This window comes from Mesocricetus auratus, unplaced genomic scaffold (assembly GCF_017639785.1).
Source record: "Mesocricetus auratus isolate SY011 unplaced genomic scaffold, BCM_Maur_2.0 Super-Scaffold_100019, whole genome shotgun sequence".
NCBI classification, from domain to species: Eukaryota; Metazoa; Chordata; class Mammalia; order Rodentia; family Cricetidae; genus Mesocricetus; species Mesocricetus auratus.
In genome coordinates this window covers 27630542-27656862 of record NW_024429200.1, presented here as the reverse complement: position 1 = coordinate 27656862, position 26321 = coordinate 27630542, and the positions used below count along the sequence as shown (strand labels likewise).

The 26321-nt window shown below is 36.9% G+C and overlaps 1 protein-coding gene across 2 annotated transcripts in view; it reads right to left on the bottom strand.

The window, feature by feature from the left end:
• The window catches only part of Thsd7a (thrombospondin type 1 domain containing 7A), a 407489-nt gene that overhangs the window by 217472 nt on the left and 163696 nt on the right, over positions 1–26321 (bottom strand). For both annotated transcript variants that reach the window (XR_005869715.1, XM_005080956.4), the window contains exon 2: positions 7844–8675. Coding sequence is in view for 1 of the 2 variants with exons in the window: in XM_005080956.4 (XP_005081013.2) it covers positions 7844–8675 (832 nt within the window). In the remaining variant the exon portion in view is untranslated. The remainder of the gene's footprint in view (positions 1–7843; positions 8676–26321) is intronic.

The following is a 26321-nucleotide window of genomic DNA, read 5'->3' as shown; positions in this document are numbered from 1 at the left end:
AACTCCAATCCAAGGAAGTTAACTACAACCAGAAAACATAGGAAATACATAATCCCACTTTACCAACACCCAAAAGAGAAAAGGGGTGGAAATCCATATACAGGTCCAACAAGAACAACCATTCCAAAACAAACAAGAATGAATAATCAAAGGTCATTAATATACTTCAATATCAATGGTCTTAACTCGCCCATAAAAAGGCACAGGCTAACAGAATGCATTCGAAGACAGAACCCATCCTTCTGCTGCATACAAGAAACACACCTCAGCTTCAAAGACAGATGTTACCTCGAGTTAAGGGTTGGGAAAAGATTTTCCAAATGGTCCCAAGAAACAAGCAGGGGTAGCAATCTATATATCTAACAAACTAGACTTTAAACTGAAATCAGTCAGGAGGTCATTCCATATTCATCACAGGAAAAATCCAAGATGAAGTCTGGATTCTGAATATCTATGCCCCAAATACAAAGGCATCCACATTCGTAAAAGAAACATTACTAAAACTCCAAGCACACATAAAACCTCACACACTTATAGTGGGAGACTTCAACACTCACTGTCACCACTATACAGGACTACCAGACAGAAACTTAAAAAAGAAACAAAGGAATTAATATAAGTTATGACCTAATTGGGTTTGACAGACATCTATAGAACATTCCATCCAAACACAAAATAATATACCTTCTTCTCAGCGCCACATGGAACCTTCTCAAAACTCGACCATATACTTTGCAACAGGTACAAAAAAATTGGAATAACTACATGTATCTTATCAGGTCACCATGCATTAAAGTTAGAGTTCAACAACAACACAGATTGCAGAAACCCTGCAAACTCATGGAAATTGAATAACGAACAGTTGTACTTCTGGGTCAAAGAAGAAATAAAAAAGAAATTAAAGACTTCATAGAATTCAATGGGAATAAAGACAAAACATATCCAAACTTATGGGATACGTTTAAAGCAGTGCTAAGAGGAAAGTTCATAGCACTAAGTTCACACATGAAGAAACTGGAGTATAGTTACACCAGAGAATTAACAGCATAACTGAAACCTCTAGAACGCAAAGAAGCAAACTCACTCAGGAGGAGTATATGCCAGGAAATAATCAAATTGAGGACTGAACTAAATAAAATAGAAACTAGAAAAAGATACAAAGAAACAATGTAACCAAGAGTGGTTCTTTGAGAAAATCAACAAGATAGACAAACCTTTATCCAAATTCACCAAATGGCAGAATGTGAACATGCAAATTAACAATATCAGAAATGAAAAGGGGACATAACAATGTAAACTGAGGAAATCCAGAGAATCATCAGGACATACTTTGAAAACCTGTACTCTACAAAATTCGAAAATTTAAAGGAAATGGACAAGTTTCTGGATAGATATCACCTGCCAAAATTAAATCAAGAACAGATAAGCAATTTAAATAGACACCTAAGGAAATAGAATCAGTCATAAAGACTCCCCAAAAAAAATCCCTCCCAGGGCCAGATGAGTTCAGTGCAGAATTTTTCCAGAAATTCAGAGAACAGCTTATACCAATTCTCCTCAAAGTATTCCATCCAATAGAAGCAGAAGGGTCTTTGCCAAACTCTTTTTGTGAGGCTTCAATAACATTGACACACAAGCCACACAAAGACACAACTAAGAAAGAGAATTTCAGACTAATTTCCCTCATGAACATTGATGCAAAAATACTCAATAAAATACTGTCAAATCAGACCCAAGAACACATCAGAAACCTTATCCACCATGATCAAGTAGGCTTCATTCCAGGGATGCAGGGATGGTTCAACATAGGAAAACCTATCAATGTAATCCACCATATAAACAAGCTGAGAAACAAAAATCACATGATCATCTCACTAGATGCTGCAAAAGCCTTTGACCAAATCCAACACCCATTCATGATAAAGGTCTTGAAGAGATGTGGGATAACAGGAACATACCTAAACATAATAAAAGGTATATACAGCAAACCAACAGCCAACATCAAAATGAATGGAAAGAAACTCAAGGCAATTCCTCTAAAATCAGGAACAAGACAAGGCTGTTCCCTCTCCCCACACTTCTTCAATATTGCACTTGAAGTTCTAGCTAGAGCAATAAGAAAATAAACAGATATCAAGGGGATGCAAATTGGAAAGGAAGAGGTAAAATTTTCACTATTTGCAGATGATATGATAGTTTACATAAGTGACCCAAAGAACTCTACAAGGAAACAATTACAGCTGATTAACAACTTCAGCCAAGTGGCAGGATACAAGATCAACTCAAGAAAATCAGTAGCCCTATGATATACGGATGATAAAATGAAATGGCTGAGAAATAAATCAAAGAAACATCACCCTTTACAATTGTCACACACAACATAAAATACCTTGGAGTAACGCTAACCAAACAAGTTAAAGACCTGTATCGCAAGAACTTTGAGTCTTTACAGAAAGAAATGAAAGAAGCCTTGTTTTCATCCTGATCTATCTCACCAGCTTTGTGCTCATAATTTTTTCTAATCATCTATTTCTTTAATTTCTTATGTTGTTTTGGTCAGTTTTAAGACCACTGTCAAGCCTACAACTTTATATTCATGTACCTATCAATCAATCAATCAATTAATTAATTCACTTCATTTCTTTTTTCTTTTCTCTTTTGAGACAGGGTTTCTATTTGTAGCCCTGGCTGTCTTGAACTCTCTCTATGGAGCCTCAAACTCATAGAGATCAGCCTATCTGTTTCCTGAGTGCTTGGATTAAAGGCATCCTGCACCATGCACAGCTTACATTCAAGTTTGATATGATCACTCTAGAAGGCAATACTAAAAACAAATACTGGATCAGTTAACAACTGGTATTGTTAAATGAAAATAAGACACAAAGTTGTAACGTGCATTCTCCCTGACAGCCTGGTCCCAGAGCTGTGTCATTCCCTAATGAACATGCAGGACGCTATATTAATTTTGAAGCTTTTGGCCGTTTGCTACGGTTTCCTTATGGCTAACTCTGACTTAATTATTAACCCATAATTACTAATATATATATATATGTATACGTTTTTAAATTTTTTTTAATTTTTAAGTTTAAATTTAGATTAGAAACATGGTTGGTTCACAAGTCAGTTCCAGGTCCCTCTCCCTTTCCCTCCCCTCCCCCCGTGCCCTCCCCCCAACTCCCCCATTATCCCCCCATTTCCCCAGGAAGGGTGAGGACCTCCATGGGGGTGTCCATAGTCTGTCATATATTTTTATAAAGTCTTATCTTACCAAGGATGCCAGCCTCATGTGTCCTCTCTTCCAAAGATCGCATGGCGACTCCTCTCTTGACTGCATTTCCCAGAATCCTCCTCAACTCCTAGTCACACCTAACTTCTTCCCTATTGGCCAACAGTGCTTTATCAACCAATTAGACAAATGTATACACAGAAAGACTTCCCCCATCATAAAGGCATTGATTTAAGAGTAATATAACTTTCTGATTGAAAATTAAGGATAAGAGCTGTTATGTTACAAATTTTCTGACTTTGATAAAATAATCAGAAAGTTACCCAAGAATCATTACTGTCCACCATTAAATGTGCTGTGGTGTATTTTTTAGACACATAACTAAGAATGAATTCTATAACAGAGATCAGAAATATGGTGTACAGTGTGTCAGTATTTCTACATGTTACTGTATTATTCTGGTCTTTTTAAATTTGCCTTTTCATTGGTACATAAGTGTTTGCTTTATGCAATATTCCCAGTCCTGCCTAAATCTACTTTTTTTGATTTGACCACCAAAAATATTTTTAAAAACAAAATTCATTCTTATTCCCTTAGGAATCTCTTGGGTTAATTTCCCACCATTCTTGGCAATGGTTCCAATGGGCTTGTAATTGTAACTAACTGCCTTTGTTAGAAAATGTAACTAAACAAAGTACATTTGAATGGAAGCTATTTTCTTATGTCATCAAGTACTTCCACTAAATGTGTTTGTTTTACTTACAGCACACTTCCTAGCCATTTCTTCAACTTTAACTTCATATGCAGATGGGAATCTTTACTTCAGCAAGCAACATTCCATAGTAAAATGACTCTTAGAGAAGTCTCAAATTAGGACTGTGCCTACTGCAGGTTGAAGGTGACCACCTGTCATTGAGCCTTTTCCTAGCATTGTTTTAATGCCCTGGTTTCTGTTTGAACACTGAGTTTACTTCCAATTTTGGGCCATATTGTCCTTTAATATTTTTAATTTTCTAGAGAAATGCTTGATGTACAATCTTATCAAATCCTAGTCTGAGTAAGATTCTATTCAAACCCTTTCAAAATGGAATAGACTTAAAAATGTGAAGATTTCCAGATGCTTATGTCTCATAATAGTCCAGCGATATGACATTTGCATATATGTTCTCCTGAGAATATGGTCCAAACTTTACGATAAGTAAGTGATTGATAATTTCTTCTTAGAAGAGTTTCCTTGTTCAGGCTTACCTTTAACAAATTTTAGACCCAACCCAGGGACATTTGAACAACCTTTTTTCCACCTCAGCCCCTTCTATATGTAGCAAGGAAATACCATTCCCTTTGATGCAGGAGAAACTTGATCATATAAAGCATTTACTAATAAACTTGCCTTGGAAATAATGAATGATAAAAATTATAATTGAGCTAAGAAGCACTGCTTTCAGTATGACTAGAAAATAAATAGCGTGCTAACCAGGCTTGTTAGAAACTAAGAAAACAATTTGTACCACAAAAAGTATAGGGTTGTTGAGAATGTTTCTGTTGATGTTTATTCACCAAGATGGACCTGCAATTGGGCTCCATTCCTGGGTAGGATGACCCTGGGTAACAACCATTAAAAAATAATAACTCTGATATACTTAATAAATATTTCTAACAATCTACTTGCTGCATAAATTCTCCATTCACTTTCATGAACAGATTTTTATCTTGCTTCTCTTTCAATGTTTGAAATGTAACTTGAGAATTGGACCCAGAAGATTTAAGAATGACAGTATATGTGGAATATATAAGCCAAAGGTGTATGTATTTAAGTTAGTAAAGTCTATTTGAGGTCAGCTCCATGTTGGGTATTAGCCAGAGCCAGAACATGCTATATTAAAAAGCTTTTACCTTTATTAATCTCTAAGTGTGAAGAGTAATATAAAGCATATTATTTCTATAGCACATTCATCCCACAGAGAATTCAGGATTCTCAGGTTTTAAGTGTTCATGAATTGGCAAGGCACAATGTCTCCCCAAGTTCCCTATTTCTATTACATTAGATTACCACACTGCCCAAAACTTCTGGATCAATAGATATTTGAGACTCCAAATTTCTTATTGTCATAAAAATGAACTGTAATTCACATTCACAATCATTATCGATATGGTATCATTGAAAGCAAGGCATATGTGTTTTATTTTACATGGGCAATTCAGCAGCTATTCTTTGAAACACATTATTGGCCTACAGAGAAGTTTCCAAAGAATCTTAGGCCTTTTTAGCTAAGTTCTTTTAGCAGCTGGAATGGAATATTGCTAGTCTTATTCAATGATTATTTACCCTTTTATATAATTAAGATCCAATGAGGCTGAAGATACTTTAAATTCTTTGACTAAATCACTATTTGTGGCTCTGTGCTAGTTCACATCTTAATCTACTGGCTTCCTTGATGAGGTGGTGTAAAGTTTGGACAAAATGTATTCAAAATGCCTGATTCATGTCACATCTTGACTAGAATTTTATTTTATAATTATAACACAAAAATTCATATTAAAGATATATGTCAGCCATTTGATTATCTAATACATAGTCTACTAATATTTGTGTAGTTACCATTATACTGGGATAGTCATATATGTTGTTTCTAAAAGGATGCAAGTGGCTGACTAAAAAAACAAACAAATCCACAGATTTTTAAGTATATTTGCTTAATTCACACAACTAATGTGAATATTAGGCTTCATGCAATGGAAGTTAATAGCCTAATTACACTTTTAATCAAGTAGTCAACATTAAATTAAACCTCTACAGCATGATAACCCCATGACAGCAGGAGTCAACTCAAAGTTGATCATCAGAGGATCATTCAGTTACTTAGTGGGAACCAAGCAACTCAGATAACTGTACTGCTACAGGGGAAAAGACTGGGCAACCATCAGAATAAAGAATCAAATAGGAAACGGATTGAACATACATGCAGTATGTATGCATATACACGAAATAAACCTGACGAATGGAGGTTGGGAAATCAGGCATGCTCAGCAAAGCCAACAAGCTTGGGAAGAGGCTATGAAGGCACAATGAGTAATTTACTGTGCAGCTGCAATAAAATGCAATTGTATGAATTTAAAAAGGAGAACAGTAGCAAATAGGTTCAAGACAGTACCATGGATCAATGGTAGAGTGCTTGCCTAGCATAATCATAGCTGGAGGCTCGAGATCCAGTACCATAAAATGTTGAAATGAAATAAAAGGCAACCAGAACAGTAGTATGATGAAAGAAAGTTTTTGTCTTCAAGAATCAATTGTTCATTTTTATTTGCTCATTTATTTAAGCTATAACCTATTCCAAAAACTTTCCACCTATATCTTACAATCCACAGTAATGCAATCAATAAAGAGGAATAGGTGAAGTAAATGTAGTGAGGGCAAGAAATAAAAAAGTTAAGACAGTGGTTTATTCAAGAAAACAGCAGGCATGCCACACAATCCTATTTAGGTTCCCAACCTCCAAAGGAAACAGAAAATGGTAATCTTTCTAAAGATTTCCAGGGGCAACAAGAAACAGACTCCAGCTGCTTCAAAAATGCATATGGACTGAGACATTAGTGAAATTTATCTTATGTTTTTAATCTAGAGAACAGACTGCTTGATAAAGGAGATAGCATAACCAATGTCAATTCTACAATAAATATGATATAAAATTATGAGTGATGATGATATAATTTCTTTGGTTGAGTCCAAATCATAAATTTATGAGCATTTCAGAAAGCGCAATTATGCAAATGATCCAGATAGCCACTCCCAGAGGGTCTGGCTTATCCATGAGCAAAATTTAACCAGTCCAGAGAAATAATAGCCTTTCTGTCATTCTCAATGAACACCATTTTAACAACAAATGAATCATACATGAGGAAGATTTTCATGACAAAGTCACTACATACCAGAAGATATTCTGCCAAATATTTTCCATCTATGAATTGCTGCCAATTAATACACTTTCAAAGCTAGGCCATTCCTGGTTAAATACCCTCTGCTTACCTTATTTCCTGCTGCTTCCTGTTTTCTTCTCTGGAGAGAGTTACTTTGTTTTATAAATTGTGCAAGAATATTATTCTTAGGTATGGTTCCCCAGGTGCTTGTTAAAAGCAGATTTTGTTTATAAGGTAATTCTGAAAATGCTATAAACTTGGAGAGATTACAAGTGTGCCTTATTCTATTAACTCACTCAGATAAATATCTGCATTCAAAATCCCAATGCTCCAAGTTCCCAGTAATTTTACTTTCTTTTGTTGTAGGGGAAAAGAGACTGGAGACTTAAAGAAGCTGTTTTGACTTTTCTTTATGGTGCTGGGAACCCAACTTTGGGCCTCACATACATTAGGCAAGTTCTACACCACTTCTTTTTATGCCCTGCTGTATTTTGTCATAGAGAATCATTCATGAGCTGAGAAACTGTAAAGTACTTTGGACAAAATGAATATTGCACCATGAAATCCACAAAAGCTTAAAAACCTTGAACTAGGGATTATCTGCCTCTTGTTTATTATAGGAGTCAGTACAACGAGCCTGAAGTTCCTGCTGTTTCTGCAGACAGGAGACAGGTGATGTTAGTGGTAATAAAAGTTTACCTGAGATCCGCAGCTTTCCGGGTCTTGTTCGTACACATCACATCCCTGGTCTGATACCCAATCTGGATATCCCAGTATCTGTTCTCCTGTCTGTTTTGTCTGTTTCTGTTTCTCTTCTTCTTGATGAGTTCACGGGCCTCTGGGTCCTTCACCGCTTTGCCTCTGTCCCTCTCCCGCTCTTTGTTCTTGCCACGACGCCTGGCTTGCCTGGCTTGCCGTGAGTGTGGCACTGAGCATGCACTCCAGGGCCCCACCTGCAAGCTGTACATGCTCTCCTCTGCCTCGCAGGGGTTGGACTGGCACACTTGGAACTCGGTAAGGTTGGGACAGCCAGAGCCTCCAAACTGTGGCGGTGCAACCACGTGCCTAGTGCGGTGCTGCAGACCACTGCCACAGGTCCTAGAGCACTCAGACCAGGCCGAGAACTCAGACACGATGCAGTCTTGTTGGCATGGAATGAGGCAGGCCTGTTCCAGAAGGGGCTTGGGCTCAAAGTACTCGCAGATGATGTCCTCTGCGAGAATGTCCTTATCTTTCTGGATGCAGGTTATCTCTCTCACCTGGATGCCTTCCTCTCCTTTCACACATTCTCGAGCTTTCTCCAGGCTTTTGGAATTCACAGGCTGACACTGATTCCAGGGTCCCAGCCTCCAGTCGTACAACTCTTTGTGCCAGTCACACACTTTGAAACAGTTTTGCTGGTTACTGGGCCTCCCGGCCTGCTTGCAGTTCGTATGCAGTGTCGTCCAACCTTCCACGTGAGCACACCACACAGCCCGGGTCTGGATGCCGCCTGGTCCGCAGTCATCTCCCATGCACCGTCCCCAGGGACCTACAAATCAGTGCAAGACTCAGTCAGCCGCGCTTCGCGAAGAAAGTGACATGCTATTCCCACTTCAGAAAGACGTCTCTAGACTTGGTACATTAACTTCCCCGACATCTTATAAAGTAGGTCTCTATGACACAACTAGCAGGCAAGTAATGATTGTCCCTGGGTACTTGTACAAGACGGAATGGTGTCAAGGTGTCTATATAAGGTAACAGCTGGGGCAATTGCACTTCGGGTCCTTTTGGGATTACTAAAAGTTTGCTTTGATTCATTTCCTTTATTTCAGGTAGATAGAAATCGTTGCTCATAAAGGGCATAAGAAACTAGTCACAGAGAAAACCGTTATTCTTGCCTCACATTCTGAATTCTCTTTAGTAACTGGTAAAGAAAATAGCCTCTCCTGAAAGCCTTCTCCTGCAGGCTTTCTTTGCCTGGGCAATTAACTATTTTCCAGAAAATGATCTCCCTCCCTCACTTGCTTTTTTTATTGTTGCGGGCTGTGACTGCAGAGGGCTAATGGCTGGGTACAGTGTTGCTGACAGAATGTAAAGTGGGCCTTTATGGAAACTAAAGCTGAGAAATCAAAAATCTTTTTTCAAAGGTATTTGCTGCCTTTTAATAAATAAACCTCAATGAATGATAGAGCTGAGTAAATAAATTTAATTTCAGCTAAGACAAACAAAACTTTCACAGTTGTCCGACAATACTTTCGATGCTTTCTTACAGATTTGCGAAATATTCTCTGTGATAATCATAAAACTCAAGACGCATCTCAAAAAGGAAACTTTGTAGCATGTATAAAACTTCAGAATTAATTCCATAGAGTTTTAGTTTCCTCTATCCATTATGTTTGAATAAAACTGTTAGCCCATTTAACACTGTGAACACACCAGAGAAAGGCTAAATGCTGCTCAGTCAGTATGTTAAAACATAGGTGCTAAATCAGAATCCAAATCCAAAAGTGACCCAAGATAATTTCTTGATGTCTTTTTATTTTCCATTTTTAACATTGATTATGAGATTACATCAATTAAACAATGGTTAGTATTTTATTCCTGGAATAAATTCAAGAGAAGAATTTTATAGAAATGCTATGGTGGCTCACTTTTAATCCCAGCCCTTGGGAAGCAGAGGCAGGCAGATTTCTGTGAGTTTGAGGCCAGCCTGGTATACTAAGTGAGTTCCAAGACAGTCTCCAAAGCTACAGAGAAACCTTGTCTTGAAAAACCAATCAATCAAACAAACAAAACAGAAAAATTGTTCATGGTATTGACCGACCATATTCTAAAGACTGGTTAGGAGATTTTGCATGCCTCTTATGAAGGGGCATGAATAAAATCTATTTAGATAGGGCAGCAATGACAGGCCACAGAAATGGTTCCACCCACGCCTCATTTGGTGAACCAGTGAGTTCATTGGGGTTACAAATGGAGCATAGGTGGATGACTCACCAACATCACTTCAAAGTCCACCCAGCTTCTCTGCCCAACTGGTAGCCTGTTCCATAGGAGAGAGTTTCCTCTTGCTAGCAGTTGTTTATAGCTTACATAAGATTGGGCAGGAGCTGTGTTCCTTGAGTAGAATAATAGTAGTCAGTTTTCTCCAAAGCCCATGACCCATATAGTCTCAGGTTCTTGGCCACTTTACCAATGTCAGGTATTTGTTCCCAAGGAATGGGCCTTAAATACAATTAGGAAGTGGTTGACTATTTCAGTACTATTAGTATGCTAAAGGAAAATAACAACAAAATGAGTCCTAATGATATACTGCTATGCATGTAGATCAGTGCATCACTCTGCCCTCATTAGGGAAGTTTCTTTTTGCATGGATAACCCATAACTGGACAACTGGAGGAAAGGGAGACAGTTTGAGCATTCATTCCTAAATGGGAGTCTTCATCAAAGCTCTCTCCTAAAGGCTCAGGAGTCTATGTGGAAGAGAAATAGAAAGACTATAACAGCGAGAAGGGATGGGTGACTCCAAAGGAACAGCGTCTTCCAGATGCAACAGGACTGATGTGCATCTGAGCTCAGCGTCTGTGGCTGCAAACATAAATCCTGTACAGTTTCAAACCAGATGAGGTCCAAGCACAGAGGAAGTAAATATAGGCTGTCACCCATAAAAAGCTATCTGCAATTGATACCCAATGGCAAAGTCAAAATCAGTTTTTCACTAATAGAGTCTCACTGGGTATGTACATCACACTTCAGGTTAGGACCCATGCTTTGTGGTATTTGACAAATACAAAATGACCTAAATGGTATTGTATGTTTTTTATCGTACTTTGTTTTGTTTGGTCATTTTTGTCTTTCAGGATTTTGCTTATTTATTTTGAGCTGTGTTTTTGTGGAGACTTTGTGTTTGTGTTTCTTAGTTTTGTTGTTTTGTTTTTGTGTTTGTCCGTCTGTGCTGGTGGGGAGAATGTAAAGTTGGGCGGGTAGGTTGGGAGGGTGTGGGAAGAATTTGGGGATGGAAAACATTATCAAAGTATATTATATGAATTATTTTCAATAAAAGGAAAACTTTAAAAAAGATGGGTAAGGATCCTGTGAGTATTATAACTTTCTGAGCTTTTAGATTGTGTTTCATTTCTTTTGTGAATTGTATGTTTTTCCCTCTGTCACCCAGGAGTGAATGTTTCATAAAAAATATCTTCATAACAGTCAATGACAATAATCACTTGAATAACTGACTTAAAAATTTCTATTTGATGCTTGATGCATAGAAACATTTGACATCAGTTAGTATAAATACAGCTTAGTAGAAAAATAAGAACATTTTTACTTTGATAGTGTTCTCAAACTTTCAACTTTTTGAATTTTAAAAAATTTTACATTGTACATATTCATTGTATGTGGTCCCATGATACATAAGGACACTCATGTAAGTATATACTGTATATTTTGGATGTATTGAATACCATTCATAATTGTGGGCCATCTTGCACATATATTTGATTATATTTACATGTATATAAAATTTGCACTGCGTCTAATTTAATGGAATAACTCATTACATTCTATGGTTTGTATCTTTTATTTTCCTGTTACTTTTGAGAGAATACCCTCAGTTATTTTCTCTTAAAGAGAGGAGTTCGTTGACAGATATTAATATTGAAGACACTTCATGGTTGATGCCTGTTGCAGCAGATAAAGAGATGGAGCACAAAAGAACTTCTACATGATTTTGCATCAACAGATAAATAATACTCTCACAAGATACATCAGTCATTAGACAAAAGGTCATGTTACAAATGCAACTACAGCTTACTTCCAGTTCTAATAATATGAGAACAGATTCTTACTGACTCCTCACAGACAACATGTTCAGTTTCACATATACTCACTCCAAGAACTAGATGACAGCTTCCCACAAAAAATGCAATAGAGATCTATAAGGATACATTTAAAGAAAAAAACATGAATGAGGATAACTGCAAAAGCAGAGAAGCAATACAATCGCTATTGAAGAACTCATGAACCTCGAAGGCTCTAACTGCTATCTTATCATTTCATTGCACCTTGCGTATTGCATGTGTGTCCAATTAAGTACTCTCATGGAAGATCAGTTTTCAGCCCAGTATACCAAGTGAATGGCTGTCAATTTATGCCCTCCAAACAGACTTGAAATTATCACACACTGACTAGAATGAAGACCATATCTAATATTGCTCTTGAAAAGCAAGCATAGTTAACCCAATTAGCTACTCTGTTTGTAAGAGTACACATGGCTTAAGATACAGCTTGAAAACACTGCATGCAAATTCTGTTAAGGGAAACAAAAAGGCCACTGCCAAGCATGATCTGAGAAAGTGGCATGTGTCATTCACTGTCTCTGTGTGAATGTTAAGATTCAGCCCCACAGCTTGCATTGCCATGAGTGAGAAGAGGTAAAAAGGGGATGGAGTTTGTGTGTAATTTCTAACAAGATCAGTAAGAATTATCTTTGGTTTGAAACTGCTTCATTTATTCTTGTTCATGAAAATGTAGGGGAAGTTGGAATCTAATATGGCAAGAGAATAATAAACAGCTTTCTCCTTTAGGGCTTGGATACTACCACTTTATGAATAGAAATGTATTCGTGTGTACAGATTTGTAGGTCTGTGTTTATTCGCTATTGCAAGAAATCTGTCTAGTATTTAGGTCAATAAATATGTGAAAAAACAGTGAGTTTGACAGATTTTATGCAAATCTGGAGAGAAATATTGGTTGCCTTATTCTACCAGAAATAAATTAAAACATTTTATGCCCAAAACATTTATGTCATTAATTCTTACAAAACAAATATTTTCAAATAAAATGCTTATAAAATTAAATGACTCAGACAAAAAACATTAAGTGAATGTTTCTTGGCTTAGTTTCCATGCAGCTAATACTTAAATACAAATCTATACAAAGTTTGAAAATACTGTGGCTAAAACAATAGAATATATTTATTAAGGAGAATTTTATAATGCACGTATTTCTTCATGTAATTCAAAATTCTCTCTTTAGTTGACAAAAGATGAACTTTCAAATTAAAAATTAATGGTTTTCTTACCAAGTTCAACACTCGTTTTTCTTAAGAATCTTGACTTTATATGTCAAGGGCATGAGAACAATAGAAGGTTGAGTCTATAAAAGGCCAGATTATTGACAGGTGGCCAGAAACTGTTTCAACAACCTTATGAAGAATAAACACTATTAAAGGAACATGAGAAAATTATGCAAACTACCTTCCATCCTTATTTGCTATAAAACTCTTAAATGAGCCAGGTTCTTGTTTGGCTAAATACATCTGCATCTTTCCCTGAGACAATATGTTTCCCCTCCTGAAATTGGTACTACAATAGCATGTATGGCTTACCACAAGGTCATAAGCATTTGCAGATTTTTGTTAGAGACTGATTCCCATGTCCCATTTACTATAAAGTATTATGTTTAAAAATACATAGATAAAAATGTATCCATTTGCTTGTACTAAAGCAAAGTGTGTAAAAGTATTGGAAATTGCTATTAAATGGTAGAGAATGTCTCCCCCTCAATCTTAAGTAACTTCATATTTTGTTATCATCCTACTGGGCAATTAATTTCACATCTAATGTCTATTTAGAATCAGGATAAATTGTTTTATAAACAGTCTTTACACCTCATAGTATCATCCTGTAATTCCTGTGACTTTTTCATTTCCCACAGCTATACCTTAGTTATGCTTATATGATGCTTTGTCCTGTCACTGTGTCATGTCGTAGTTGATGTTCTTCCAATATACATCATTTTCAAATGGCTTTGTTTTCATAAAGAATACTAAAATGAGTTGAAAGTGCCCTTGGAAATGTACCAGTTAGCTCTTTTAATGGCAATTGAAAGGACATTCCCTCCTATTCTCAATAACTGTTGCTTCAAATGTGGATTATTGCTCGTGTAGTACTATGTTTATTTTTTGTCTACCATCCACACTTGGTTTATTTCATTTCAATCCTTTGTGTATTGTTATCTCCAGATAGGCCTGAAAAACTTCTGTGAAAGTGTCAATATCTTCTACAACAGAGCAATACAGTCTTGCTTGTCCCTGTACTCTTTTATCATGCCAACAGTTGTATGTGTGTGTGTGAAAAACAGTTATTTGTGCTTAAATTATAGTCTGGAAATATTTTCAAAGCCTTAAAAGCACAGGTTCTGTACATATAAGTATTGGTTGTTAGCTTGGTATTTTTGTGTGTTTCCTAGCAATGAGAGCAGGGGTGTCTCTAATTCTTTTGCTTTCTCTTGGGACTCTGTTCCTACTGGATTGCCTTTTCTAGTCTCCATATGAAGGCTTTAGCTTTGTCTTATTGTATCTTTGTTGTTGTTGTTACTGTTTCTTTTGTTTTTTAATTTTTTATTATATATTTTTATTCAAATTAGACACAGTCTCTTTATTTTATATATCAATCCCAGTTGCCTCTCATTCCCATCCTCCCATGCTCCCCACCATCCCCCATCCCATCCTTCTTCTGCTCCATAGAAAGGGTAAGGCCTTCCATGGTGAATCACTAAGGTCTGTCACATCATTTAGGGCAGGGGCTAGGCCCTCCCTCATGTGTCTAGGCTGAGAGAGTATCCCTCTATGTGGAATCGGCTCTTAAAGTCCATTTGTATACTAGGAATAAATACTGTTCCACTACCAGAGGCCACATAGACTGCCCAGGGCTCCTAACTGACACCCACATTCAGGGGGTGGTTCTGTCCTATGCTGGTTTCTGAGCTGTCAATCTGTCATCCATGAGCAACCTCTTGATCAGGTCAGCTGTTTTGCTGTGCTTCCCAGCCTGATCTTGACCCTTTTCTTCATCACTCCTCCCTCTCTAAATCTGGATTCTAGGAACTCGACTCAGTGCTTAGCTGTGAGTCTCTGCTTCTGCTTCCATTAGCAACTGGATGAAGGCTCTAGGACAGCATATAAGGTAGTCATCAGTCTCATTATTGGGGAAGGGCATTTAGGATAGCCTCTCTACTATTGCTTAGAATGTTTGGGGTCATCCTTGTGGATTTCTAGACATTTCCCTAATGCCAGATTTCTTTTTAAGCCTATACTAGCTCCCTCTATTATGGTATCTCTTTTCTTGCTCTCCTCAATCTTCCTGCTCCCTCATGTCCTCCTCCCTCCCCTCTTCTCCACTTCTCTTTCTCCTATCTCCCTCTTCCTTCCGCCATGCTCCCAATTTTCTCAGGAGATCTGGTACTTTTTTCTTCTCCAGGGGACCATGTAAATCTCTCTTAGGGGCCTCCTTGTTTCCTAGCTTCTTTGGTGGTATGGGAAAAGCTAAAATTATACAATGGAAAAAAGAAAGGATTTTCAATGGACGGTGCAAGTATAACTGGATATTGGCATGTAGAAGATTACAGATAGGTCCATATCTATCACCATGCACAAAACTTAAGTCCAAATGGATCAAAGACCTCAATATAAATTCAGCAACACAAAACCTCTTAGAAGAGAAAGAAGGAGGTGCCCTTGAACGAATTGGTACGGGAGACTGCTTCCTGAATATAATACCAGTAGCACAGAAACTGAGATTAACAATTAATAAATGAGACCTCCTAAAATTGAGAAGCTTCTGTATGTCAAAGGACACAGTAAACAAGACAAAACAGCAGCCCACAGAATGGGAAATGATATTCACCAATGCCGTATCAGACAGAGGGCTGATATCCAAAATATTCAAAGAACTCAAGAAGTTAGTCAACAAAACACCAAATAATCCTATTAAAAATGGAGGTACGGATCTAAATAGAGAATTCTCAATAGAGGAATCCAAATTGTCTGAAAGACACTTAAGAAAGTGCTTAACATCCTTAGCAATCATAGAAATGCAAATCAAAACAACGCTGAGATACCATCTTGCACCTGTCAGAATGGGTAAAATCAAAAACACCAATGACAGCTTATGCTGGAGAGGATATGGAGAAAGGGGAACACTCCTTCACTGCTGGTGGGCATGCCAACTTGTACAGCCACTTTAGAAATCAGTATGGCAGTTACTCAGGAAAATGGGAATGTGTTTACCTCAAGATCCAGCAATTCCATTCTTAGCCACATACCCAAAAGAGGCACATTCATACAAGGACATCTGTTCAACTATACTCATAGAAGCATTATTTGTAATAGCCAGAACCTTGAAACAATTTAGATGATTTCGGGGATGGATAAAGAATGGACACAGAAAATGTGGTACATTTACACAATGGAGTACTGCTCAGCAAAAATAATAATAATAACAATAATAATAATAATGTAATCTTGAAATTTGCAGGCAAATGGAGGGAAAGAGAAGAAACCATCCTGAGTGAGGTAACCCAGTCACAAAAAGACAAACAGGGTATGTACTCACTCATATATGGATATTATACAGAGAGCAAAGGAGTACTAGTCTTATGCTTTCTTGTTTTGTCATGTTTGGTTGTTGTCTCGTTGAGGCCTGCTTTCTTCTGAAGGGAGTGGAGGGGGACTGGATCCAGGAGAGTGGAGTAGTGGGAGGGGACTGGAATGTGTGGAGGGATGGGAAACTGTGGTCCAAATGTCTTGGATGAAAGAAGAATCTATTTTAATAAACAAACTTACAAAACCCCACAAGCTACAATAAAGCATATTAATTGATTTTTGTGGATATATATGCTGTGCCTCAAAGATCCCTTAATGCAGATTGATGAATACAAAAGTATAAAACAAAGCTTCAATATTTACCAACCTATGCTAGATACATTTTCTTTTTAAATAAAAACAAAATGAGAGCTCATGGCTCTTTTGACTTGAATTTTAATTTAATTAAATCTAATTTAAAATATGACTCTCAAATGACAAATCAGTTTGGTGGATAAGGAGCACTTACTGTTGAAGTCAAATGTGCTTTCATCTTCAATAAGTAATTAAACTTTCATAAAATTGTAAATGCATCAAATTAAATGTTCAAAATTGGAACACACTTTAAATCTGGTGAGAAAAGGGATGAAAAAATGTAACTAGGAGAGCTGTTTAACAATTACTAAATACAATAACCTATTTTAGGACCTCTCATATTTTATCCTTATTGAGCAAATTACTCAGTCTTGTGGGTCTTGGTTTCCATTTTTATAAAATATAGTATAAAATAAATCATGTCATTTACTCCTACCATCTCATGATAACTGAAATACCATTATTATAGGGAAGCACTCTTTTCTCACACAAAAAGATTCACATTTTTTACAATATTTTAAATATTCTCTTGTCCCCACATCCCATTCTTTAATTGTAGAAATTCACCATTATGCCTGGCCAAAGCAATTATAATTTTATTAGGCTAGTCTCCATTAAAACAAACAAGAGGGCCAAGTGTTTGACAGTTGTGAAGGTTTAAAGTTTATGTTGTCATTTTGATTGTTTTTCAATAAAATGTGTGGAAGTTCATCCCATCACTACACCCAAATAAATGCTTATAGTAAGAGCTTTTGTATGGAATGATGCATACAAATTGACCCCACAGTGAACATCTAACTCATATACTTTTTAATAAATTATCTTATCTGTGTTATTCATCAAGTTGTCTATCATATTTTCCAACACTTTAAGTATTTGTAGTTCCATCATTTATTTGAGGATATATTTTGAAGTAATGAGATTTGCAAGAACACATAACAACTTTCCTTCTTTCGTATTTATTTGAACAAATATATCTTAGCCTTACTAGGAAGTTAATTGAACATGTAACAACTATACATAGACAATAATGATAATTTTTAATTTTAGCCTTAAAATCTGAAAATCTGGATTACATTAATATATCTTATTTTATTGCTAAACTTTACATATTATTGGTCATTATTTAGTGGATTATATATATAATCTCTCTTGAACTTCTTATCCAGTGTGAGATATGAGCAAAGATTAAGTCACTCTACATGACAGTTTTAAACTTAAGAGGCTTGAAAAACATATAAAGCCATACACACCTCAAACATTTCTGTTGTTTAAATTGATGCAATTACATATCCTCGAGTGATATGAAACCTATTCTTCATCAACATATGCTTTTTAGGGATATTAAAACTGTAAATGAATCACAGGAAATAAGTTTTCTGAGCACTGATGTTAAAACAGCATTAATGAGAATGGAAAACCAAAAAAATTTCTACACATAAAATTGAGCATATTTAGTTATAATTACCTAAGAGAGAGTTGTCTGTCCGTATTTAGCAGCCTTACATGATGCCAAAAGGAATAAACTCAATAGGGCCTCAGAGAAAGCATTCTTGTTATAAGACATACATTATTACAGGGATGGAGTACCTGTGAGTACAGAATTTCCTCCATGGATGGGTTCTTCCATGATAGAGTATTTAAAATTAAGTGTAATCCTAGTGCAGTGGAAATTTCCTGGAATCTATGAGAGTGACTGTAGTGAGGACACCTAGTAATGGATAATACAGAGCCTGAATTAGACATCTTTGGTAGCCAGACAAGGCTTCCAATGTTGTGACTGGTTTTCATTTTGTTGATTTTTTGGCCAAGGGTGTTCATCCCATTGAGATCCCTAAACAACCCAGGTTGATTCTATGCCAGTAGTCTGCTTTTCTGAAAACTGACAATGGGGCACCATTGGTGAAGACAACATCCACACGGATCATTGAACATAGAGACTTCAAGCAGGTGCCTGAATGGAGCATTCACCCTGCATTCTAGCCTCAAGCCAACCGCAAAACCCTCCACCTACATTGTGTCTTGTCTGCAAGATATACTGGGGCAATGGTGGGCCAGAACCTGTGGGAGTGGCCAACCCATGGTTGTTTTAGCTTGAGGACCACGCCATAAGAGGGAGCCTATGCCATACACTGTATAGATGGCCAGAAATCTGGGGCTGAGTAGTACAGAGAGAATGTTTTCTTATGTTATTGTGCTATATTTACAGGTTGGTGCCTTGGTCAATGATCAGAGAGGCTTCCTTTAGCATCGGATGGGAATGGGTACAAAGACCCATACTCAAACATCCAGTAAATAGAGTCTAAATTTGAGATTTCCATCAGGTCCCTCGCCTCAGAGTTGGAGTAACCCCCAGAAGACAGAGGGAGTGGAGGACACCAGAAGAACATGGCTCAGTAAGTCAACTAAGCAGGGTTCACATGGTCTCTCAGAGACACAAGCAAAGGATGGGGTCTGCATAGATCTGCTTGAGATCCTCTGAATATATGTTATGACTATTAGCTGGGTGCTTTGGGGATTCCTAACAGTGGGAGGGTGTGTATCTCTGACTCTTTTGCCTGCCCCTTTGACTGTTTCCTCGTATTGGGTCTCCTTTTCCAGCCTCTATATGAAGACTTTTGTATTGGATCATTGTATCTTGTTTTGTCCTGTTTGGTTGTTGTCTCTTGGAGACCTGCTCTTTTCTGAAGAGGAAACTGAGGGGGAGTAGATCTTGGGGGAAAGGAAGTGAGGAGTGTTCCTGATAGTATTGAAGCAAGGGAAACTCTGGTCATTTGTGTAGTGTGAGAATAAAAACTATTAGAAGAATTTGGATAGATCCATGTCTATCGCCATGCACAAAACTTAAGTCTAAATGGATCAAATACTTCAGCATCAATCCAGCCACACTGAACCTGTTAGAAGAGAAAGTGGGAGGCACCCTTGAATGAATTGGCCCGGGAGACTGCTTCCTGAACATAACTCTAGTAGAACAGACACTAAGATCGACAATTAATAAATGGGACCTCCTGAAACTAAGAAGCTTCTGTAAGGCAAAGGATACAGTCAGCAAGACAAAAAGGCAACTCACAGATTGGGAAAAGATATTCACTAACCCCACATCTGATAGATGGCTGATCTCCAAAATATACAATTTCCTGGAAAGATATCACTTGCCAAAACTAAATCAAGAACAGATAAACAATCTAAACAGACTTATAGTCCTTAATGAAATAGAAGCAGTCATCAAAAGTCTCCCAACCTAAAAAAGCCCAGACCCAGATGGCTTCAGTGAAGAATTCTACAAGAAATTTAAAGAAGAGCTAATTCCAATACTCCTCAAAATATTCTACACAATAGAAGCAGGAGGCTCACTGCCAAACTGTTTTTATGAGGCTACAATTACCTTGATACCCAAGCCACACAAAGACACAACTAAGAAAGAGAACTATAGACCAATTTCCCTCATGAGCATTGATGCAAAAATACTCAATAAAATACTAGCAAACCGGATTTAAGAACACATCAGAAAAATCATCCACCATCATCAAGTAGGCTTTATCCCAGGAATGCAGAATGGTTCAGCATTAGAAAATCTATCAATGTAATCCACCATATAAACAAACTACAAAAGAAAAACCACATGATCATCTCACTAGATGCTGAAAAAGCCTTTGACAAAATCCGGCACCCCTTCATGATAAAGGTCCTAGAGAGATTATGGATAACAGGAACATACCTGAATATAATAAAAGCAATATACAGTAAACCAACATCTAATATCAAACTAAATGGAGAGAAACTCAATGCAATTCCTCTAAAATCAGGAAAAAGACAAGGCTGTCCACTCTCTCCATATTTCTTCAATATTGTACTTGAAATTCTAGCTAGAGCAATAAAACAACAAAAGGAAATCAAGGGGATACAAGTAGGAAAAGAAGAAGTCAAGCTTTCACTATTAGCAGTTTACATAAGTGACCCAAAAAACTCCGCAAGGGAACTCCTAGAGCTGATAAAAACCTTCAGCAAAGTGGCAGGATACAAGGTTAACTCAAAATTTACAAAAACCTCAAGAAGCAAATCTCTAAAACACCAAAGGATCCAATCAAAAAGTGGGGTACAGAACTAAATAGAGAATTCTCAGTAGAGGAGTCTAAAATGGCTGAGAGACACTTGAGAAAGTGCTCAACATCCTTAGCCATTAGGGAAATGTAAATCAAAACAACTCTGAGATACCATCTCACTCCTGTAAGAATGGCTAAAACCAAAAACTCCAATGACAGTTTATGCTAGAGAGAATGTTGAAAAAGTGGAACACTCCCCCACTGCTAGTGGGAGTGCCAATTTGTACAGCCACTTGGGAAATCAGTATGGAGATGCCTCAGAAAAATGGGAATCAGTCTACCACAAGATCCAGCAATTCCACTCTTAGGCAAATACCCAAAAGATGCACAATCATACAACAAGGACATCTGTTCCACTATGTTCATAGCAGCATTATGTGTAATAGCCAGAACCTGGAAACAATCTAGATGCCCCTCAACTGAAGAGTGGATAGACAAAATATGGTACATTTACACAACGGGGTACTATTCAGCGGACAATAAAAACAATGGAATCTTGAAATTTGCAGGCAAATGGATGGCACTAGAAGAATCTATCCTGAGTGAGGTAACCCAGTCACAAAAAGAGAAACATGGTATGTACTCACTCATTTATGGATTTTAGACATGAATCAGGGGAGTGCCAGCATACAATCCCACTGCCAGCGAGTCTAGGAAACAGAACCTTCATCCAGCAACTGACGAAAACAGAGGCAGATACCCACAGACAAACACTGAACTGAACTAGAATTCAGTGTCAGAAAGAGATAATGATGAGCAAAGGAGTGAATACTGGGCTGGTTTAACCCACAGAAACAGTTGACCTGAACAAGGGGGAGCTCTTGGAGTCCAGATTGATTGCTGTGTAGAAAGCATGGGACTGACTCAGACCCCTTGAATATGGGTGTCAGGGAGGAGGCCTATGTGATCCCTGGAGTACAAGTAGATTTTGAGTGCCCATGCCACAATATGGGAGGCTCTCTCAGCTGGGACTGTTGTGGAGGGCCTAGGCTCTGCCCTGGATGAAATGACAGTTACTGGAGATCCACTATGGAGAGCCTCACCCTAGGGATCGTAGTGGAGATTGGGTTGGGGACTGGAGGACCTGATGGGGAGGGCAGGGGAGGAGAGGAAGGAGAGGGAGCTGGGATTGACATGTGAAAAAAGATTGTTTCTAACCTAAATAAAAAATAATAATTATTAATTTAAAAAATTTTAAAGAATTAAGTGTATTCACAGCATAAATTCCTGACAAAATAGTGATTATCAATCAAATTTAAAAAGCATGTGTTCTCTTATATTAATGAAAGTAGAACTTGAAACAAAGGGCTGTATGTTCACTGCTTATTTTAGTAGTGTTCCATTGGGGAGGAAGCACAAAGTCATGTGCAGTCTATTTGTCCACTGTTGATGACTGGTTTTGATTCTATAAACTTCCTGAAAGGCTTTATAATAGACATTATAGAACTGTCATTTTTCTATGTGGTTCCGGGAAAGAGGGAAGCCACCATCCCTTCTGAGTAGACTACTTGACATTTTTCAGGGGAGCACCCTCCTAATGTAGCACACGACAGGACAAGCATCAGCCCTTCCAGGCCCTAACCTTCGGCGATCCCCCCCAAAATAATGTGCTACATTACTATTGTAATTAAGATGTCTGCTTTTAGGTAATAAGATATGTAGGAATACTAATGATTTTTCTCTGTCACTAATTACCCATTGACACATCTTTTTACTCTCACATATACTCTTTGGAATTAAGTAATACTATACATACAAGGGTACAACGTCAAGTGTTCAGGTGTCCTCCAAGTCCACTTTTCACATGCTGGTAAAGGACCTGAAGTCACAAGAAGCAAAATAATATCCAAAATAGAAGTCACCTTGGATGGCAGCGTATTTGGTCCCATTGTTGGAAGAAACCATGGATACCACACACAGATGTAATGAGAACAATGTTATGACACTGTGTCCACACATAGTAACTATTGCTGACAGACTATAATATCAATAGGGACTGTATTGCCCTAAGCAAAAATCTAAGGAATGAAAGTGTCATGTTGGAATTCATTAGTGAGAGGAATTTATAGTGAAAGGAACTTCGGGGAGACAGTAGAAGGTACCTGATGATCCTAAAAGTGGTTTCCAGTAAGGACTTAACGGGAAATGTTCCTCAGAGATTGATAATAGCTGCTCTCAACAGAGTAAATTTTATGTGAACCCGCATATATGCATGACCTAATATTCATAGGAAATAAGGTAAGATGAAGCGTACTGGGCCTTAAGAGGAAGGCAATGCAGGAGATTATTGACTGATGATTTCAAAGCTTCAGTTTGGGATGATGAAACTGTTTTGATTATGGGAATTGGTAATAGCAATGTAAATTATTTATTGAACTTAAGTAGTCAAGCAAGCATGATTAAACAGTAAGTACAGTGGTGTGTACATTTTATATATACCTTGACTACATGTACATGTGATTGCAATAAACACAAGGCCACACTTTGTATTGGTATTTATAATCCTTTGAAGTCTAGAAACCCTTTTCTGATAAAGCAACACATGTGCAAGTTTCTAGAGAATTACTGCCAAATTTGAAGCCTTAGAGAATTGTAATGTTTCTTAAACCTAACAATGATTTATTTGAGACCTTCAAATAAAAGGAGAGGTCTAATTATATATTTAATAAACTTTCCTTTGTCTTATTAGAAACAGGAAAAGGGAATGAGTAACTCAAATATGCCCCCATTATCATCTCACTTCTAGTGATATTGAGTAGATAGGCACTGGAAAAAGATATCCTAACTTCACCTACTGATGATGTTCCATCATCAATTGCCTGTCTGAAAAATTGCAATACAGTTTTCACCAGTAATTTAAAATTATAACTATGATTTCCACAGAAGACAATGTAAAAATTATGTGGAGGTGAGTGCCTTTGGACTTTTATGATGTTTTTATTACACACTTAGAAACATACTTATTACTTACTTCTTCAGGAGACTTTAACCCACGCATGAATTAGCAAATGTTTATGTAGCTGTTACCTATAATATTTTATAAAACGCATTTATTGGGGTATATTAAATTTTGGTATGCATTTTAATATAAGTCACTCCTATAAAGTAGGACCAATTTTTTTCCTAAAGTTAATAAAGATGAAGAGCAAAAGGATATAAATGAATGACAATGTTTTTCCATTTTGGGCATTGGAATAGGCCTGCCTGTCTTTAACTGCAAAAAAAAAGATACAGAAACTTCCTAAGACTGACTCTTTAGACTTAAATAAAAGAGAGATGTATGACTATATGGGATAATCTTAATCAATAGCCACATGCATTGCTGTATATTTTTATAATATCCACATATTTCTATCCCCAAGTGTTATGCATTTTAAGGATAGAAAAGTAAATGACTAAAGTATCCAACACATTAAATTTTCAGCATGTTATCTGGTAGATAAATGAGTGTTTGTAGAAGCACATTTTATATTATCTGTGTGTTAAATTAAATTGTCTGAGTCAAATTAATCTTTCTAAATTCCATGTTACAAGGAAATTGAGTGTAGAGTTTTGAGTAATAATTTGTATCATTAGTTGCTCAGAAATATCTTTTAGAACTCAGATTGATATTTTTAGTAACAAACTATTGAAACCCCTGAAAGTATAGTCTTTTTAGATTGCTATTTCTATTCTGAGTAAAAGTCAAGAAAATTATATAAGATAGAGCACTAGTTCAATTTATAAAATAGAAAGAAACCTAGTAAGTAGATGTTATGCTAAAGATCTGAATATAAATACTTTAATTTGTTAAAGAAAAAGGTTAAAGAATATTACAACTTTCAGTAGAATATTCTCAGCTTATTTATTATCAAAATAAACTATCATTTTAATATGATTCTGTGAAGACAATGTATTGAGTGTTATACATGCATTTTGTTATTTGAGTCCACAGTTAGTTCACCTTTATTTTAATAAAAATCCTGTCAGTTATTTTATACTGATTTTACCTTTACCGTGTAATTTTTCATTATTTTGGTAACTAAAGCATGAAACATTGATCAGTTAAAACTTTATTTAGGACCTCAGGGACATCATAGGGATATCATTTTTCATATTGCTGAATCTAGATTATTTTCTCACAATACACACATACATACAGACATACATACACACACACACATATATATATATATCCTGATTATGGTTTCTTGTCCCTCTGCTCCTCAGAGTTATTACCCATTTCCTCTCCCATCCTGCCACCCAGCTCCCAAAGACATACACATGGACTCTTATTCTTACTTATGAATGCCCTGAGTAGTCTTGGCTTGTTTCTAGTCAACTTTTCTAAACTTAAGTTGTCTTTTGCCTCTTCTGTTTTACCTTTCACTATTTCTGTATACCGTGTTTTACTTCCTACACCATGGCTGGCTGTGTAGTAAGTTGGCTGGCTGCTTGTGTCCTCTTTTCCTCCTTTTCTTATTCCTTGATCTTCCTCCCAGATTTCTCTTCCTGTTTATTCTCTGTGCCTGTCAGCCCAGCCTATCCTTTATCTTGCCTTGCTATTGGCCATTCAGCTTTTTATTAAACAAATCAGGTGTTTTAGAAAGCAAAGTACCACAGCTTCACAGAGTTAAACAAATGCAACATAAGAGAATGCAGTACATCTTTGCATCATTAAACAAGTTCCACAGCATAAATAATCTTAAAATAATATTGTACAACATATGATGTTTGCTATCAAAGAGATATTCTGAGTCCTAATTGCTTTTCTACATGTTTCTCTACCAGGAATTTTTCATAAACATTTCCTCTAAGAAGTATTCTTCTGAAGACTCCAACAACATTGAGGAACTCTGAGACTCCTTCGGGTAGTTCCTGTGAATATTGCAGGAGATGAGCTCTGAGCAAGATCTATTAATACGCTGGGCGGTGGTGGCACAAGTCTTTAATCCCAGCACTGGGGAGGCAGAGGCAGGCAGATCTCTGTGAGTTCGAGGCCAGGCTGGACCAACACCCTCCAAAACAATACAGAGAAACCCTGACTCGTAAAACCAAAAAAAAAGGAATAGCATTATCTCAACCAGCATGACAGCAGGATTATATGAAATTCAGCTGAACCTAATATTTTGTCAAAAAAATCATAGTCAGGCAGTTTAATCTCAGTTCCCCAAATATTAAATAAATTTACCTTACTCTTTACTTCTCAAAACAAATTTGTATAAAATAACATGACATGGGTTTTCCTTTCTCTATTATGCTGTATAAATGGTCTCATTGGTTGTCATTATGGCAAAATAGTCACTATTTTTTAATATTAGATGTAGGGTGTTCCCTGTGTCCTTACTTCAAACTACTGTAGATAACATTG